Source organism: Eurosta solidaginis, chromosome 1, assembly GCF_040869045.1.
Source record: "Eurosta solidaginis isolate ZX-2024a chromosome 1, ASM4086904v1, whole genome shotgun sequence".
Classification (NCBI taxonomy): Eukaryota; Metazoa; Arthropoda; class Insecta; order Diptera; family Tephritidae; genus Eurosta; species Eurosta solidaginis.
In genome coordinates this window covers 53,547,689-53,567,299 of record NC_090319.1, presented here as the reverse complement: position 1 = coordinate 53,567,299, position 19,611 = coordinate 53,547,689, and the positions used below count along the sequence as shown (strand labels likewise).

General features: G+C 38.0%; 1 protein-coding gene across 1 annotated transcript in view; it reads left to right on the top strand.

Annotated features, from left to right (window-relative positions):
* The first annotated feature begins 1,279 nt into the window (after nucleotides 1-1,279).
* Nucleotides 1,280-19,611, top strand: part of LOC137253406 (probable multidrug resistance-associated protein lethal(2)03659) — a 31,756-nt gene continuing 13,424 nt past the window's right edge. The window contains exons 1-3 of the mRNA XM_067790266.1: nucleotides 1,280-1,830; nucleotides 3,185-3,381; nucleotides 15,627-15,712. Coding sequence (XP_067646367.1) covers nucleotides 3,305-3,381; nucleotides 15,627-15,712 — 163 coding nt within the window. The 5' untranslated portion in view covers nucleotides 1,280-1,830; nucleotides 3,185-3,304. The remainder of the gene's footprint in view (nucleotides 1,831-3,184; nucleotides 3,382-15,626; nucleotides 15,713-19,611) is intronic.

Genomic DNA, 19,611 nt, shown 5'->3' with positions numbered 1-19,611 from the left:
AAAGTAAAGAATCAAATCACAAGAAGGTAATTCACCACTGGAGTAACTTTACATGTAATTCGGCAAGTTTAATTTTCGTAGCACTTTAAGTTGAAACGATTCCAAAACAACTCAAACTTTTATTTTGTCGGAAACATCAACATTCATAAAAACTTGAACAAAATGTTACTAACTTTGGAAAAATCCTGTTCGTTCAAGCACAACTTTTGCAACAAGAGGGCGCAATTTTGCATTTCGCTTGGACGAGAAGTTTCAAAATTGTACCCGATAGATCGGTGTCCCGGTATTTCATTATTTTCTGCACGGTAAATTCAAAAAAGGGTTTTTTCGTTTTGTATTGATAACTGAAAACTAGTTTTTTGTTGTTTTCCCATTTTGTGTGTTTTTTCGATTTGATGATTTTCTTATTTTGGTGTTTTTTTTTAACAAGTGGCACCATCGTCATAAGTGCAAAGTAGAGAGCGCAGTGAGTGTAAAATTCTCTTTGAAATTTGCTCATGTATTGACAGTTGATAGCCGTTGAAATGACCTGTAAGATCAGTTGTGTTAATAAAAAAAATCAGTTAGATTGACTAGGAATCTGTCAATTTTACAAAATTTTGTTAACTTAAGAGCGACAATTTCTCTTCTGTTGAAATGACTAAACTAATTTGTTCGCTTGACAAAGAACTCGGTCGAATTAACCATAATTCGATCGATTTCACCGAATCTCTGTTAAGTCAAGAACAACAGAACCGATTTGTTGATTTTACTAGCACCATTTCTTTCAGTGTACATGTAGATAAACGATCTTCGTAAAATTTCTGCATACACTACGGCAAATCCTTGCCTTCTGAAATGGATATCGATATTTATCGAGTCTTCCTGCTTCGGCATAATTATACATAGCTCTCGAAGATAAGGGTTATACTGGAAAGTCCAATCCAATATTGTGCCGTACATAGGGAAAATGTAAAAATGGTGTATGGTATATGCCTGTCGAAAATAGTTGAGAAACGGGCATTTCTAACTATGCTATTCCCTTATAAACTAAGGCGGTAGCCAAAGCAGAATTAAGGAAATGACAGTGTAACTACCGTAGATCTAAAGCAATATCCTTCAAAAATAGAATGTCAATATAACAACCTATATAAAGTTATATATTCGATATTCCTAAAAACTACGAGGATGAGTATGATTAAATTCCTTAATACATATTTTGCGTGCCTGGCAGCCCTGGATAGCGCCGATCGATATAAAAGTGCTAAGCAACTGCTCTTTAGAAGTAGTCTGTTGGGGGCGGGCCGTAACAATGTGTGGAATGAAAAGATCGCGCGTTGGTGCAAATAATTCTAATAAGTCGATTATTGCTGAATAAATGTATGAATTTTTTAATTGATAAAAATACTTGTTTACTGAATTAAGTGGAGTGTTGAGTACTTTTAAGTAAAGTAGATTGAAATGCGAAATGATTGAATTCATGTGATACAATTCTGATTTCTTGAACAAATACGGCAGCAACGAAAAAACCGAAAAAAAAACAAATTAAAGTGAAACAAAGAAAAAACTTAAAAATAATTTGATAAAAATTTACAGAAAACATAACTTTCTATTATACCTAAGAAAATAAAAAAATAAATTCAGAGTGCATAGCAAAATAAGCAACAAGTAAAGCATAAGACAAAAGATAAAGCAAGCTCAGTTAGACGTCTGGGATGTTCCATCGTCACCGGTGGGACAGTCACACGCAATGTTTCATCTTTGATGAAGCATTCTGATAACACCAGCTGGAGATTTCTGGTTCTATATATACATAGGTTGATACACTTAACATTCAAACATTACTTTTATGTAAACACAATCACTATATCTTTGTATATTTGCAAATTATATAAAAATATACACAATCCATTAGCGAAGTTATATATTATAAAATCTCTGCGAAGTAGTAATAAAAGTAGCTTGTGTTGTTTAAACACCTTTAGATAAAAAAAACATTTGGAAGACCAAATTTCATATAAATAATAAATTTTTCTTAAATGGTTTTATTGCTAAAATCCAAAATATAAGTGTCACGGGTGGACAGCATTTGTCACGGGGTCACGGGTGGACCATTTTCGAATTAAAAGCAAGATCTTGTTAATATAAAATAAAGTGCTCCAAAGCAGGCGCGTGGCCAGGGGGAGGAGGTTTGGGGGTTAAACCACAACAAACACACAACGCACAAACACATATGTACATACATATGTATGTATTCACTAAAGTGTTTGAAATACAGAAAATTTGTTATCAAAATTAGCAACTCTTAACAAGAATCTTCAAAATTTTGTTAAGTATCTAGGTACACAGCTGCACACGTGCAAGAAATTGTGGATACTGTTTACAAATAAAATGGTGCTCTCCTAAGACATAAGGTCAACCCACCTACCAAGTTTCATCGCTTTATCCGTCTTTGGTAATGAATTATCGCACTTTTCCGGTTTTTCGAAATTTTCGATATCGAACGTGGATATAGTCCGATTTCGTCCATTTTAAATAGCGATCTAAGATGAGCGCCCAGGAACTTACATACCAAATTTCATGAAGATATAAATGTAAGGCGCGATAACGTCCAAAGAGATTTTAGGACGAGCTTCTCTTCCAATTTGCGTCGTGCTCCTTTTTAATTTTTCCTACAAATTGGCGGGACGGGACCTACTTGTTTTATGCCGACTCCGAACGGCATCTGCGAGGCAGATGAGTTTTCACTGAGAGCTTTTCATGGCAGAAATACACTCGGAGTGCTTGCCAAACACTGCCGAGCAGCGACCCCGCTTAGAAAAATGTTTTTCTAATTGAAAAACCTTATTTATAAAATTTTGATGTTGCTTTGCCCGGGGTGTGAACCCAGGGCATTCGGTGTGGTAGGCGGATCACGCTAGCATCACACGGTGGCCGCAATGAAGATGCCTCATAATTTACTCAAGTTATCTTGTTTACGGACAGACAGACGGACGGACGGACGGACATGGCTAAATGAATTTCTTTTTTCGCCCAGATCATTTTCATATATAGAAGTCTATATCTATCTCGATTAGTTTATGCTGTTCGGGGTACCGTTATGCGAACAAAATTAATATACTCTGTCAGCTCTGCTCAACTGAGTATATAAATATGGATCTCAATACGGAAATATTTAAATTTATAATTTTATTGTTTGTTGCAGTTACATAAGTATTTAAATGTTGTGAAATTCAAAAACACTTACACAAATAAACAAATAACTTATCACTGCCAACTACGAAAATAAGCAAATTATAAAAACAAAAACAACTTCACCACAGTCATGCAATCATTTAAAGCAGATGAGTTGCCGGAAAATCCGCGCGAGAGGTCGAATCCACTTTCGACGCTTATGTTTTGGTGAGTATTAACTTTTAGATATATCTGTGCTGTTTTTTATTTTTAATTTGGTTTAATTAGTTAAGATTAATTTTAAGATTACTTTTTGATAACCGCCGTGGTTCACTGAAGAAGAGGCGTGAGTACCAAGTAGATATATACGCCGCCGAAAAACGACGCTAATCGGCGGCGGCGGCGGCGGCGGCTACTATATATGAAAGATTATCGAAAAGTAAGATGTTGCAGGGACGAAAAATCGTGTGAAGCAAGCTTCACAAAACTTCTAGTAGGTCACATTCACCACTTACCACTGTCTGTATTTGTTATTTAAGAATTATTTGTACACTAATGTGTTCAGAATTTTAACTTTTACTTTCTAAAACTCCAATCAGTGTATTTCTGTGCTTAAATTATTTAAAAAATTGTGTTAAAGTTTTTGGTGTGGTGAAAGTGACCTACTAGAGATTTGTTACGCTCCGCTGCTTTCCACCGAAGTTTGCGCCTGCAACATCTTTATTTTCGATAATCTTTGTATATATAAAGGGTTATCAAGGGCATCACTGCCAGTTATAAAAATCCAATTGCGAAATTTAACACTCTCTAACCGTTCAAAAGATATTTGAGAAAACAGGCGCGGCGCTTTCAATGCCAGCTTAACACGGATTTTGCATCACCGAATTCACCAAGTTATTAAAACATTACACTTAAAGAAAAATTATAATATAAATTTAAATGCTCACTTCGCATAATTTTTTCAAAAATTAATAAAGAACAATGAATTTAAATAAAATGTCCCAAAATATCGAACATATTTTCAAATTGTGTTCAAGTTGTTAAAAAAGCAAGTTACCCGAAAAGATGCCGAATTTTAAATCCCGATTGGCTGAAAGAATAATCGAAATCAGTGATGCAAAATCCAGTGGTTTAAATTCTCTTTTGAAATGATTCTCAGCTCACACTTAAGTTGCATGTATCTTCAACAAGTATGAGACGGATTTTAAAAATCACTTTATTTGCTTAACTATAAAATAGCGTCTGAAATCTTAATTTTAAAATATTAATTTTAATTCACACTTCATCATTCAACACCCAAGTCTCCCGGTTTGGCATTTCCTAAAGTTGGTAACCCTATCCCCAACTAGTCCCTTGGAGTGAATCACATTGGATATATGTAGCCTATCCATCGTGTTTAATAAATACGGCTCCTGTTACAAATGTGAATACGTAGGCACATTTTTTAACCAGGTTAGGCTATGTCCTTTGCAAGAACACTCAAAGTGGTGAAGCAAAAGCTTTCTCAAGACAGTTGAATAAATGACCGGGTGTTCTACTACCCTAACGTAGGGGATAGTCGAACTAGTTTGAAACTGAAGGCGGTCATCCATAATGAGCTCTTATATCATAAGGCCGGAACCGATGACTTCAATAGTCAATGTATCGAACATAAACGTCTGCAAACTTTGGTCTACATTCTAAAAACTTTATCCACGGTCCTTGTAAGTTTAAATTATGTAGATGCGCCAAGGATTATACGATTTTCAGCCATGAGTTACGCAATGATATCCACTTAGACTGCTTATGATGTCGAGGGCGGCACCCTTGGCCGAATAGTTACTTCCTCATGTTTTAAGGTGTTTTTTTGGTGTAGCTGGGAAGCATAGCGCGACAAACACATCCGTCAGGAAGTCTTCGGAGCTACACCTAGAGCTTCCAGGAAAGTGACGTCGACGAAAGTATGACAACAAGTCAGCATTGTTGCTAATCGTTAAACCTGTGCCACGAGAGTCATGACTTACTTACTTACTTAATTGGCGCTTAACCGTCTAAACGGTTATGACCGTCCAACAAGGCGCGCCAGTCGCTCCTTCGCTCCGCCAACCGGCGCCAATTGGTCACACCAAGGGAGTTTAAATCGTTTTCCACCTGGTCCTTCCAACGGAGTGGGGACCGCCCTCTACCTCTGCTTCCATAGGCGGGTTCCGATAGAAACACTTTCTTGGCCGGAGTATCATCTTTCATTCGCATAACATGGCCTAGCCAGCGCAGCCGCTGCATTTTAATTCGCTGGACTATGTTGATGTCTGCGTATAGCTCGTACAGCTCATCATTAAATCTGCTTCGGTACTCGCCATGGCCAACGCGTAGAGGTCCATAAATCTTTCGAAGAACTTTTCTCTCGAACACTCCCAAAGCCGCTTCATCTGCTGTTGTCATGGTCCATGCTTCTGCCCCATATAGCAGGACGGGTACGATAAGTGACTTGTAGAGTATGATTTTCGTTCGCCGAGAGAGGACTTTACTTTTCAATTGCCTACCTAGTCCAAAGTAGCATTTATTGGCAAAATTGATTCTTCGCTGTATTTCAGTGCTGATGTTGTTGCTAGTGTTGATGCTGGTTCCCAAATAAACGAAGACTTTTACTATTTCGAAATTATGGCTGCCAACAGTAGCGTGGTTGCCAAGGCGCTTATGCGCTGACTCTTTGCTGGATGACAGCAGGTACTTCGTTTTGTCCTCATTCACCATGAAACCCATCTTTACCGCTTCTTTTTCCAGTTTGGAGTAAGCAGAACTAATAGCGCGGGTGTTTAGGCCGATGATATCAATATCGTCAGCATATGCCAGTAATTGCACGCTTTTATAGTATATTGTTCCAGTGCGGTTAAGTGCTGCAGCTAGTATAATTTTCTCCAGCATCAAATTAAAGAAATCGCACGATAGGGGGTCACCCTGTCTGAAACCTCGTTTAGTTTCGAACGGCTCGGAGAGGTCCTTCCCAATTCTGACTGAGCTGATGGTGTTGCTCAACGTCATTTTGCACAGCCGTATAAGTTGTGCGGGGAAACCAAATTCAGACATAGCGGCATATAGGCAGCTCCTTTTCGTGCTATCGAAGGCGGCTTTAAAGTCGACGAAGAGGTGATGTGTGTCGATTCTCTTTTCACGGGTTTTTTCCAAGATTTGGCGCATTGTGAAAATCTGGTCGATGGTAGATTTACCAGGTCTGAAGCCGCACTGATAAGGTCCAATCAGCAGGTTCACGGTGGGCTTCAATCTTCGCCGCCGTACTTAAATAGCTACGCAGGCAATCCATCAGCGCCCACGGCCTTGTTGTTTTTCAATCTGGTTATTGCTATTCTAGCTTCGTCATATTCGGGCGGGGGGACATATATTCCTACATCATCGATTGCGGGATCGGGTTCTTCATCTCTGCGCGGTGAATTGCTGCCTCCATTTAGGAGAGCAGAGAAGTATTCCCTCCATAATCTAAACACTCTCTGGACATCAGTTACAAGGTCGCCGTTTTTGCTTCTGCTTGTTTCTTCCTGAAAGAGCGTCTCGCTTCCCTTTTCAAGTCACGATAGCGTTCACACACTCCTCTTGTCGCGCTCGATTTTAACGTAGCCCTGTAGGCAGCGTCTTTTCTTTCGGTCGCATCGCGGCATTCTTCATCGTACCAGTTGTTTTTTCGTGGCCGCCGGTAACCAGTTTTTTCCTCGGCGGCAGTACGAAGTGCTTTGGAGATATGCTCCCACTGCTCCTGTATTCCTTCAGGATGAGTTGTGCTCTCAGAGAGCAGGTGTGAGAGTCGAGTGGCGAAATCGTTGGCAGTCTGTTGTGATTGAAGCTTTTCGACGTCTAGCTTTCCTTGTGTTTTTTGTTCCTTGGTTTTAGCCGCGTTGAGGCGGGTGCGTATTTTGGCTGCAACGAGATAATGGTCCGAGTCGATGTTATGTCCTCGCATCGTGCGCACATCTAAAACACTGGAGGCATGCCGTCCGTCTATCACAACGTGATCGATCTGATTGCGAGTATTTCGATCGGGAGACAGCCATGTAGCTTGATGTATCTTTTTATGCATGAACCTCGTGCTGGATATGACCATGTTTCGAGCACCGGCAAAGTCAATCAGCCTCAGTCCGTTAGGAGAAGTTTCATTGTGTAGGCTGAACTTTCCGACTGTAGGGCCAAAAACAACTTCTTTGCCCACCCTGGCGTTAAAGTCGCCAAGCACGACTTTTATATCATGACGGGGGCAGTGCTCGTATGTGCGTTCTAATTGCTCATAAAAAGTGTCTTTCACCTCATCGTCTTTCTCCTCTGTCGGCGAGAGTCATGACTATTAGTAGATAATTGATAGCAACCGTAAGTCGCCTTTGTGCGTGACCAACATGTAGCCCACAAATGATTTAAAGAAATCGTGCCGACGAGTGGTATTAGAGTAAGCCCAGAACATCTCCTTCGGCGAAACTACGCTGCAAAAGTGTGACCATTTTAAGTATTTCTCCCTCTCTCCGCAAGGAGCTAATCCCGATATTTTCTGAACGATCCGCGAGATTTTGAGGCAAAAACCGCGGATCTTTCCGAAATGGCCGAAATGTCGATTTCCTTAAATACATATAAATAAAACTTTCCAAATATTATGTTATTAAATTTTCGCTTTACAAGCCTACCAGATACTCATCCGCAAGTTAATGATATTGATCCAGATCGTCAAACATACCATTGACGTCAGCAATATGTTTTCATATTCATTAGTTGTGGACAATGTGATACTCTGAAGTTCAGCCATTCAATTCAGAGGTTTACGCCGATCACTTTGTCGCCCCGCCGGACACGCCGCCGCCTATTAAGTGACCGGCGTAAACCTCTAGTACCAAGTACTCGTGAAGTTCGATGTGTCAGCATAAGTACAGGCACTTGTAGAAAAGTAATGTTTTTAAGGATTTGAAGTTAAACTACAACAGAAATTACTTTACCAGAAACATATACATACTTTAGTGCCATTTTTGAGAAGAGCTTCGTGCGCTTCGTATCGTAAACGAAATTATCGAGTTTTGGGTTAGTTATCGGAGTGTTACTATTTTGTTATCGCCGTGTTATGGATCTGTTAACCAAAATGTATCGATATTTCTTTCGAAAACTTGTCGATTTATTAGCGAAAAGTTATCTAAAAAATCATCGATTTGGTTTCGGAGTATTACCAACTTGTTATCGTGAGCTTTTCGATAACTTTGCGAAAACAAATCGACGACACGTCGACAACAAACTGATAACACTCCGATAACAAATCGATAATTATTTGATAACATGGCTGTAACTTTTCGTAAAAAAAATTTACCACTTTTCGACAAAAAACCTTATCGATAAAGAAAAAATAGACAACTCATCGATAACCTTGGTAAAAGTTTAATGGGATCTTAGTTTCTATATACAATAGATGACAAAGTCAATTTTGAAAACCTTTCCAGAGTTGGTCCGAATTTCACAAGTTATGGATGGTCCATAATCCCAACCGCCAATGTTGGAAAATAAAAATTATATATCAGACATACACAATTTCCTAAATTTTTTGTTGCAGAAAAAATCTTAGCAGTGTCTCACCCGTGACTTTGTAATGCCCCCGTTTCTTTTATCAGCCATACTGTAATGTTATTTTTATTAGAAAAGTCGTACCAATTTGACCATGATTTATGGTTTCTTTATTATTTTTATCTTGGATGTGTGCCTTGAAATCGAGCTCGATGGCCTTCAGTTTTATTCATTCATTAATTACTGCTTTATCGGCGATACGTAACAAGTTACGCTAGTCATCCCCAATTTGCGATAACTAACTCCCATTGCGCGCACTGAGAGAAATATCATGCCACGACCTCGCCTGCGAGGCCTACGTACTTTAATTCCCTGCACTGCGTTTATATCGACGAGCGTGGTGTGGCGGTAGTATGCTCACCTACCACACGAAGGGTTGATGGCGAGGAAAAAGAAACATCAACACCTTTCGAAAACGTTTTTTTCATTAAGAAACAAACATCATTTTTATGCCCTCGACTGTGATGTAGAAAAAACTCCGAGTGTATTTCTGCCGAATATGCTGAATCTCCTCGTGCTTGTTATCGCTGAGACACCGGCTCCTTATTGATCTCTTATCGTTTTGTTATCGAAGAGTTAAATATGAGTCATAGACATTTTCTTCATCAGTCTATTACATAACAACCTAATAAGTCGTAGATAAGAAATCGATAACACGCTGATAACAAATTGGTAGCAGGGCCGCCGAGAGAAAATCCGGGCCCGGGGGCAAAAAAATACGGGCCCCAAACAAAAATGAACAAAATCTCAACATCAAAATTACCATATTTTACATATTTATATGCATACATGTATATCGCTGTACAAGAATTTGCATCATACCGAATTTTTCTGCTGCAACAGAAAACGAATTCAACTTTATGCTACAAAGCCGACGCCAAAAACCAACAACACCTTATGCGGGGTGCAGACCCGTTAAGAGATTTATAAAATTTTTTGAAAATTAAAATGGTTGCTATCTAAGAAAGATGATTAAAGGTGTGGTTTGTTTACTTTCTGTAAGCAAAAAGCTTGAATAGCATTTTGAGATTCCCGGGCCCGGACTTTGGAGTGGTAAATGACCTCTCGTCGGGCCTGATTTGTAGCACACCAATAATAAAACGATAGCTCTTCGATAACAAACCAACAACCTTTCTATAACAAATCTCAAATTTTTTGATAACAAATCGGTAACTTTTCGGTAAAAAAAATATATAAATTTTCGATAGCCATTCGATAACACGCCGATTACAAATTGGCGTCGCTCCGATAACTTTTCGATAACAAATCGGCAACTTTTTAATAAATCTATTACACGTCAGTAGCAAATTAATAGAACTCCAATAAAAAATTAAGAGCTTTTCGATAACACATCAACAACTCTTCGATAACACATCTCTAAGTTTTTGATAACAAATCAATAACTTTTCGATAAAAAATTTATTTAATAATTTGGAAAAAATTTAAACAACGTGACATCAGGACGGACAAGGCGACAGCTGTTTCGAGTATACCTTGTAAATCTCTTCAAAGCCTTTTCTCCCGGGAGTGGGAGTCGAACCCGCACTCCTACGATAGTTGAAATGGTTACAAACGCATTCAGCTACGTCATGCCTTAGTTGTTGTAAAGTTTTTCCCAATTGCCTTCTTTCGCATATATTTTCTTCTAAACATCACATAATTCGTATGTAGTTATGTGTTGAAGTTATGCATGTTTGTAAGGCGGTTTCCAGAGAAACTTGGTATTTGTTGTTGTTTTTGTTCTATTTATAGAACTACAACGAATTAACCAAATGTTGTCTACTTATATGAGTTAACCGGGGATTGCCCGTATCGCTTTAAATGTATGAAAATATTTATTTCAAGCAATTTTTAATTTTATAATTTATTTAATAATTTGGGAAAAATTTAAACAACGTGACATCAGGACGGACAAGGAGACAGATGTTTCGATTATACCTTGTAAATCTCTTCAAAGCCTTTTCTCCCGGGAGTGGGAGTCGAACCCGCACTCCTACGATAGTTGAAATGGTTACAAACGCATTCAGCTACGTCATGCCTTAGTTGTTGTAAAGTTTTTCCTAATTGCCTTCTTTCGCATATATTATCTTCTACACATCACATAATTCGTATGTGTTGAAGTTATGCATGTTTGTAAGGCGGTTTTCAGAGAAACTTGGTATTTGTTGTTGTTTTTGTTCTATTTATAGAACTACAACGAATTAACCAAATGTTGTTTACTTATGTGAGTTAACCGGGGATTGCCCGTATCGCTTTAGTTCTATAAATACCAAGTTTCTCTGAAAACCGCCTTACAAACATGCATAACTTCAACACATAACTACATACGAATTGTGTGATGTGTAGAAGATAATATATGCGAAAGAAGGCAATTGGGAAAAACTTTACAACAACTAAGGCATGACGTAGCTGAATGCGTTTGTAACCATTTCAACTATCGTAGGAGTGCGGGTTCGACTGCCACTCCCGGGAGAAAAGGCTTTGAAGAGATTTACAAGGTATAATCGAAACAGCTGTCGCCTTGTCCGTCCTGATGTCACGTTGTTTAAATTTTTCCCAAATTATTAAAAAAAAATGTATTAATTTTCGATAGCCAGCCAATAACACGCCGATGACAAATTGATATTCACCGATAACAAATCGATAGCTTTTTGGTAACAAATCGATAAATTTTCATAAATTTCTTACCATTTCTTTGTATTTTTATCTTTTTCTTTAGGTTAGGTTAGGTTGGACTGGCCGGTCCATGAGGACCTCACACCGACTGATTAGGTCCGTAGTGTTACCAGAAGTTTGTTTTAAGGACCAAACTGAAAACCCTATCAAAAACCAGGACCTACGTTATAAAATAACACCGCCCTCTTAGCAAATACTAGAAGCCTCCTAGGACTTAAACCACTTGCTGCTTCCAGATCTGACAGCTGTATCACTGCTAATAGCTGGAGTCTTAGCTTGGCAAGTGCAGGGCACGAGCTTTCCTTGCATTTTTTTGTCTTGGATTGACTTTGAGCAACGATCGAAAAGTTTACTAGAAAATCCGACGGGTGAAAGAAGGTTAAAAGAGCGGACAAAAAAGCTGCAGGAAGCCATCTTTAGCGGGGATGACACAGCGTTAGCGTTGTTAAAATTAAGATAGTGAATCCCACAATCGTGCAAACGAAAACCCGTTAGTTATGATCCCGACAAATATAACCGTTAAAAGTTAATAAATCTCAATATGGCGTATAAATCGTGCCAACGTCCAAAGACTGCTATCTTCTCACGACACTCTTCATGATCCCCAAATGAACAACAGGACGGGTATGATGAGAGCTTCACGCAGCAGAGTGGGAAAATCTCCACTGAGTTGATGGTGGAAAAATGCTTGATATCGCATGGCGCTTTTAATTGGCGTCCTTTATCGCAAGGCCGGAATGACTGATGTAACTTGCTACGAAACTGCCAAAATCGTTTAGGCGGTGAAGCGACAATTAATGATGATGACTAGCTTCTTTTGATATATGTATGTAAATATTTAAGCGTGTTTAAGTGGCAAATAGCTGATAAGAAAAACGCAACATGCATAAGCCCAGTACTGGCACAGAATGTGATGAAGGTGCGTGGAACGATTCCAGGATTAAAGCACGATAGGAATTTTATGAACCTTTATTGAATTCACTGATAGATGCAACCGGAAACTCTGTCTTCTTTCTATCTCTAGTTATTGACATTTATGTTTAACGTTATATGTTTAACTTGACAATTAAAGAGTTACCAGATCAGCTCTAACATTTCCCCCCACTTAAATTTGAATATACCCCTAAATTTACTTCGAACCTATTAGGCTGCAAAGTTAATGCTTGGATCAAACCTAACTGGCTGCTTTCGTGTGCGCTCAGATCTTCGGAGTCCAGCGGATTGGTTATCCGTCGCACCAGAGGGGACATCTCTCGGTGGTGATTTTTTAACAATTTCCTCCACTTCTCTTTTGCCGTTTAATGCGTCAGTATCTACTTCGATGTCATCTGGGTTCAAATATTCGCTCGAATGTTTGGATTTATCAAGACGCATTTGGTTTTGATGACGTTTGAAACGCCTTTATTTTTTTGAACTGAGTACATTTTACTACCCAAAAGTCTAACGATTTTTCCCCGAATCCGTCGTTGGGAGCCGGAATAGTTACGGGCGATTACCTTTTCCCCTACTACTAATAATGCTGCCAATATGATCCTCGGTTGACGACCATGCAACAGCTCTGCCGGCGACTTGCCTGAAAGCGGATTAGGCGTTGCTCGATATGTAGCCAAATATTTGTACAAGGCACGTTCAGTATGATGCTCCTCTCTCATTATCTTCGTAAATGCCTCTTTGAATGTACGTACTCCCCGTTCTGCAAGTCCGTTTGAAGCCGGATGAAAGGGGGCGGTTGTGAGATGCTTTATAGCGTTACGTTCACAAAATTGTTTCAATTCATGCGATGTGAACTGAGTGCCATTATCTGTTACGATGGTTACCGGCAGCCCTTCCACGGAAAATATGCGCTAAGGTGCCGCGATAGTTGTCATTGTTGTTGCTGCAGAAATCTTGAATATGCATTTACCACAATGAGCCACATACGGTTAAAAAATGGACCAGCGAAATCCAAATGAATTCTTTCCCAAGGACCCGTCGGTTCAGGCCAAGGTGAAAATGATTGTTTCGGTGAAGTTGCCGTTGCTTTGCAGATACGACAAGTTGCATGTACGTTCTCGATCTCTTTGTCAATACCAGGGAACCAAACATATCATCTAGCCAACTGTTTCATGCGTTCCTTACCCCAATGCCGTTCGTGAAGAAGTCTAAGTACCTTAGGTTGCAGCTCTTTTGGAATCACGACCCTTGTGTGATCAGTTTGCAAGAGTATAATGCCACTCTGCAACGATAAACAGAATTTTCGATTATAAAATGGTTTAATATTACCTGGTGTTGCCAAAGGCGCAGGCCATCCGGTTTCAATGTATTTTGAAACAAATTGTAAGACGTCATCATTTCGTGTAGACTCGGCGATCATTTCAGCTCCTAGCGGAAACTCCTGAATTGTAGTGCTGTAGATGGATTCGACATCGTAACATTTGTTTTTCCGAATTTTCAAAAGCTACGCTGGCTAGGCCATGTTATGCGAATAAAATTTGATGCTTCGGTTAAAAAAGTATTCTTATCGTAACCCACCTGTGAAAGCAGAGGAAGAGGGCGGCCATATTCCATTGGAGCGATCAGGTGGGAAACGATTTAAATTTCCTTGGTGTCACCAATTGGCGCGAGTTAGTGCAGCACAGGCGACTGACGCATCTTGTTGGACTCCTTAATCCCAAGAGCCACTTTTTTCATCTCTTCCTTAAAGCCAGAAAAAGAGCGTTTGTTTAAGCCAGTGATATCAAAATTACGAGCATACGCAAACAATTTTACGGCCTTATAATAGATTCTTCCTTCCGGTTTATATCTTCTACTATAACTATTTTCGCCAGATTTGTCTTTTCTGAGACTTATTTGGTTTCGGGTTGATCGGAGAGATCTCTCTAAATCCTAACGAAGGTGAGGGTTTTTCTCAACGCCGTTTGGTCTTCTCATGCATTTGGCGTATTCTGAAAATATGGTATGTTTTAAGTCTAAAAGGCCCGAAGTCGCACTAGTAGGCGATGCTTATGTCTTTCGCACAATTCGCTTGATACGACCTTATATGCGATATTAAGAAGGCTGATTTCTCCATATATAGTGCAGTTTGGGTAGAGAACACGAACTTCCCAATCGTCAGGCATGAACTCATCAAACCATGGAACTTGGTGCATGCCCTTTACTAACTCCTTTACTTTCTGGAATAACTTATCGGGCATCCTGCCAAGTTACCATTTTCGTTCTTACAGGAGCTCCTTCCGAACTTGAAATCTTCCGTCTTTCACTGATTTTTTATTCCTGTCGGCTACTAGCTCTAGCTGTTTCCAACCACGCATCTGCCTCTACTTTTTTCTTTCTGATAAAGTGTGCCTCTTTAACTACAAATGTTCCTCATTTCATTCGATCTCAACGTAGCCCTGTAGATATGCTTCTTTGTCTAAAGAGATGTGTGACTTGTTACTCTTATTTTAAACTCATAATTATATACTATGGAGAACTTTGCTTATAAATAAGCTTTGTATACATCGTCCTTAAACTCTATGATCGCTCTGTCTCGGGATAGAGAGTTGATAAGCACAATACAATGCTTTCTAGCTTCACACTTTCCACTACGCAAGTGTTAGCTTCACATACCCGAGGAGATCTGTTACCAATATGAACACATCATACACATATATAGCAGGCGAGGTTCTGGGGACCCTAAGTTTGTCATGGAACTATTGGGTAGGACAGAGATGGCCAGAAGGTTGAATGTGGTCATATTAAATCGTTCCCGTTATGGTCGGGCTTGTACCTTAATGGTGCTCGTTACCGGAACGTACGGGATCTATATCCGGCAACGGACCATGAACATCGATAACACTCTCCAAAACCTTCGGGGAGTGTCGTTATCGTTACAACAACAACAACATCGCTCTATCTCGTCTATCGGTTCCAAAATGGCCTACATCATAATTTGTTTCAAAAGCTGATAACCTCAATTGAGAAACCTATTGAATTTACGTTCAGATTGGGCGCTTTTGAAGCAAGTTCTGAAATAAGGTGTTCACTAACTTTGTTCTGAGACAAGGCTGTTTTAAATACACTTCTGAGATACACAACAAGTTTTATGAAAAAAAATATGATCGTTTTGGAATTTGCAGCCGAAATAAAGCGATCTTTAAATCAGCTGACGATGTGTTATATAGTTAAGTATTTAGAAGATAGAAACGAATTTTATCAAAAATTGTGAGCGTAATTAAAACTTCATTTCTTCTTTTCAGCTACACAATGCCAGTATTTTTCAAAGGACGTAAAAAGACTCTGGAAGAGAGCGATCTTTATCGAGCCTTAAATTCACATAGATCAGGTAAGCAACACTCAAAACAAAAACCTCCTCAGAACATGGAGAATGGGATACGAAAAGCTTAATAATTAAGACTTCCATGTAGGATATAAGAAAGATCTCCTCCTATTTAGAATAATTTCATTGATTTCAGATAGAAACTTCTATATCGGTATATCATTGAGACAAAATTTATAAAATCACACTTTGTTCAGCGGCTCAATTACTTGTTGAACAGAAAGCGAGAAGTAAATTGGACGGGTAATGCCCTGCTTTGCCTTTTTTCTTCTTAGTCGAAAGCTTTTCGTATAAATATTTTTCAGATCCCGGTAGTCTTAAGAAACATGGAGTTTGAATAGGGCTGAGACGCAGTGTTTTAAGGATTGTTATTTCGATCTCCGGACCTACCGTTCTTTGCGCTTTTCTTTTTCCGTCAGACTCTGCCAACTCACCTGGTTGCGCTTCCACATTAATTGCCATATATGAGGATTTCAGAAGCGTAGTGAATGGTAAATTTTAGGCACGAAACTTGAATACACTTTTTTTGCGTTTGCTCAAAAATTAAAGCAAGTATATGAATGGTATACAAATTTCCCTTTAGGGAAATTTAAGTTTTTTACGCAAATTTTATGTTTATTAGATTTTCAGCCATTTTTTATACAAATGCAAAACGGTGCAGTGAAATAACTCCCAATGAAATAAGTCCCAATAAAAATGAAATAACTCCCAACTTTAATAAATGAAATAACTCCCAAAGAAGGAAATGAAATAACTCCCAATATTTGCTAGTTATTTCATAATGAAACCACAAGTCCCAAAAAAGATGAAATAACTCCCAAATGAAATAAGTCCCAAAAAAATGAAATAAATCCCAAATCAAAATTTGAAATGGTATCTTTATACTATATAATCAGTTACAATGAGATTTGAAAAATACAGCAAACTATTATGTACATATGTAAAAGTTACAATTACAAGAGAACTTGAATAGTGTCGTCGAAGTAAACGTAATTTATTTAAAAAAATCGCATTTTTTTATGAAATTAACATAATTTATTAAAAGTAAAAAATAAAAGGAACAAGTCTGCGTAGAACATCTTTCTGCATAGGCGGCCTTCGGCCGCGCTTATAAAAAATAACCCTGGGATACGCCATGCCAAGTCCGGGTGTGTGGTATAACCGTGGCTACCGCCACAGTAATGTCCTTCTACGCAGAAGGGTGTACTACGCAGGATCATCTTTTATAAGCGCGGCCGAAGGCCGCTTATGCAGAAAGATGTTCTACGCAGAATTACTGTGCATCGCGCGATTTTTTATTCCAAATTTTCTATTTTTTTGTAAAATAAATAAATGGAGTTGAATGAAAAAGGTCCATTTTCCTCGCTGGTACTATTTAAAAATTTTTCATTCGTTGGAACAATTTAAAGCATCTGGTACCACCAAGCAAGCAGTGAATTAGATAAAATGGGTGAATGCTTGTGTTCGCGGAAAGTAAACAAATAAATCATTAAATTTTGCAATAATACGCAAATTTAAACAAATGAAAATAGTTGATTGTGGCTTTATAAACATTATAAAGTGTACTTATGTATAAAATTCTTGTGAAAGTGTTCGCATGTAGATAAAAAGTGATAGTTATACCATGGTAACTTTAACTACTAATTACTAGTAAATTGTTAATAACAATTAAAAATTACTTGGTCCCTTAATGTATAGCCGACCCATAGAAACTGTTAGAAAAACGTCAAAGTTTGATAAAATTGTATTTTTAAGAAAATGAAATAACTCCCAATGCTTGAATTACAAACAATGAAGTTAGTCCCAATAAAAATGAAATAACTCCCAATCTCAAAAAATTATGAAATAACTCCCAAAAAAATTTTATTGGGGATTATTTCATTTGGGAATTATTTCATTATGAAATAATTACCAGCAAAAATGAATTGGGAGCTATTTCATAATAAAATAAGTCCCAATTTGTATGGAAAATATTTGGGAGTAATTTTTTTTGTTGGGAGTTATTGCATTTGGGAGTTATTTCACTGCAACATGCAAAACAATATGAGGTGCAAAGGAAAGTTTCCCTTTTTGGGAAATTTTTATTAATTTGCCTTTGACATTTTAAAAACATGTTAATGTAAATTTTCGAGGTCATTAACAATGCTGTGCTTTTCGTTTATCGGTTTAAACTAAAGCCTCTACAAATATTCGACTCAAAATACCCTCTTATAATCTATTTACATATGCTTCTAAAGAATTCAAACGCGACAATTCTCTGTAATCTCTGGCCTATAAAAATCATTCCTTGGTAACGTTAATGTTGCTCCGGTAATAAGCAAAAAAATACGAGTATACCAAAAACATTCGCTAAGCTGGTGATCCCTAAATATTTTTGTCTATAAAATCTAAAATACTAAATTCTAAAATCTAAAATACTAAGATTTCTTTCAAAGTTCTGCAACAAAAAGTAAAAATCGTCATGAGCATGGATCAGAAGGACCAATGCAAAAAAGAGGTCATTTTTTTTTAATTATGATAGCAATAGCCTATTTTCAAGACCACACGAATAGGGAAATTTTACGCAATGCATTTGGTTTGATTTGCGCTCAACTAAAAACATTCTTCACTTTGTTTAAAACACTTTCGTGCAGAGACTTGAATTTTTATGCAAACATAATCATTATCTCGTGTAAATCAAAAATTTCACTTTTTTGGGAAATTTTACTATTTTTTGTTATTGATATTAGAGAAAAATTGTAAGTTTACAACCGGCGATGATTACTAGGACATGTTTCTGAATCAGCTAGCTTTTCGGGAGCTGAGCATTGAACTCGAATCCCCAACGTTCACATCAGTGCAAAGGCAGATGCCTTTAGTTGCTGAGCCATATGAATGTCCCGTTGTTCGCTGTACAATTGGTCTCTAAGAGCTAAGAGTTTACATTTTTGTTTCTATTCCTTTTAATCACCATGTAGGCACATACACTCTGCATGTAGTTTATTCCTAATAGTTTTTTGTTTAACACTTTCAAATCACTCTAGACATTATTATTTATATATTTTTGTGATTCTTTTCGATTTTCGGCGTTAGCTAAAGCCACTTATTGAAGATTTAATGTCTCAACGGTAAAACTGGCATAAGAACGAGCTTTTTTCTAAAACTTTGCAAATTTGCCGTACTAAAGGATGTCATAACTGTACAATATGTTGTCGCGCGGATGTTTCGCTCTGCAGAAGTTATCAGGTTGAAGAGGCAGATGATTCTAATCATCCCTTGTTTTGGCGTTTCGCTCCTACTTAAGTTCATATGAAAACTTAAGTGCTGTAGGAATTAAGTAGGAAAAATCTGATCGGACGGAGGTTCCTTTGTTATGCATGTTTCTATAACGATATCCAGTTTTAGGCCCACTAGAAGAACGGTATAAGTTATCTTTTTAACTCAGTGTTTATTTTAAAAAATTGTTCAAATTGTGCGAGTTTAACGCCTCACTTGAAGCTTACTCTGACTTGAAAATGTAACTTGCCATCCTGCAATGAGTCTTAGTAGCATCAACAGCAGTCTTCCAGAACGAAATATATTTAAGTTAGGTTTTCCAGATGCCTTTTCTTACTCACAGAATAGCTCTCTATTCATGTATGTGTCCAGCAGTCCAAGTTGAAAAATAAATTGGAATCAGGTCTTATTTCCTTCAAATAGAATTATGTATAACGAGCCGAACCCGTGCGCATCTTGCTCAACCAAGATCAAATATTAATAGAAATTAGCTGTTCTATGAATCAATTCAAACTTACATACAGCTTGCGCTGCCATTTAGCGTATGGTAGCAACCGCCGGTAATGCAGTGCATATATTCACAATAGTGCCATAGTACAAAGAGATTTCTTTGTGTGCTCACAATCGTTTATTTTTAACAAATTATTTTA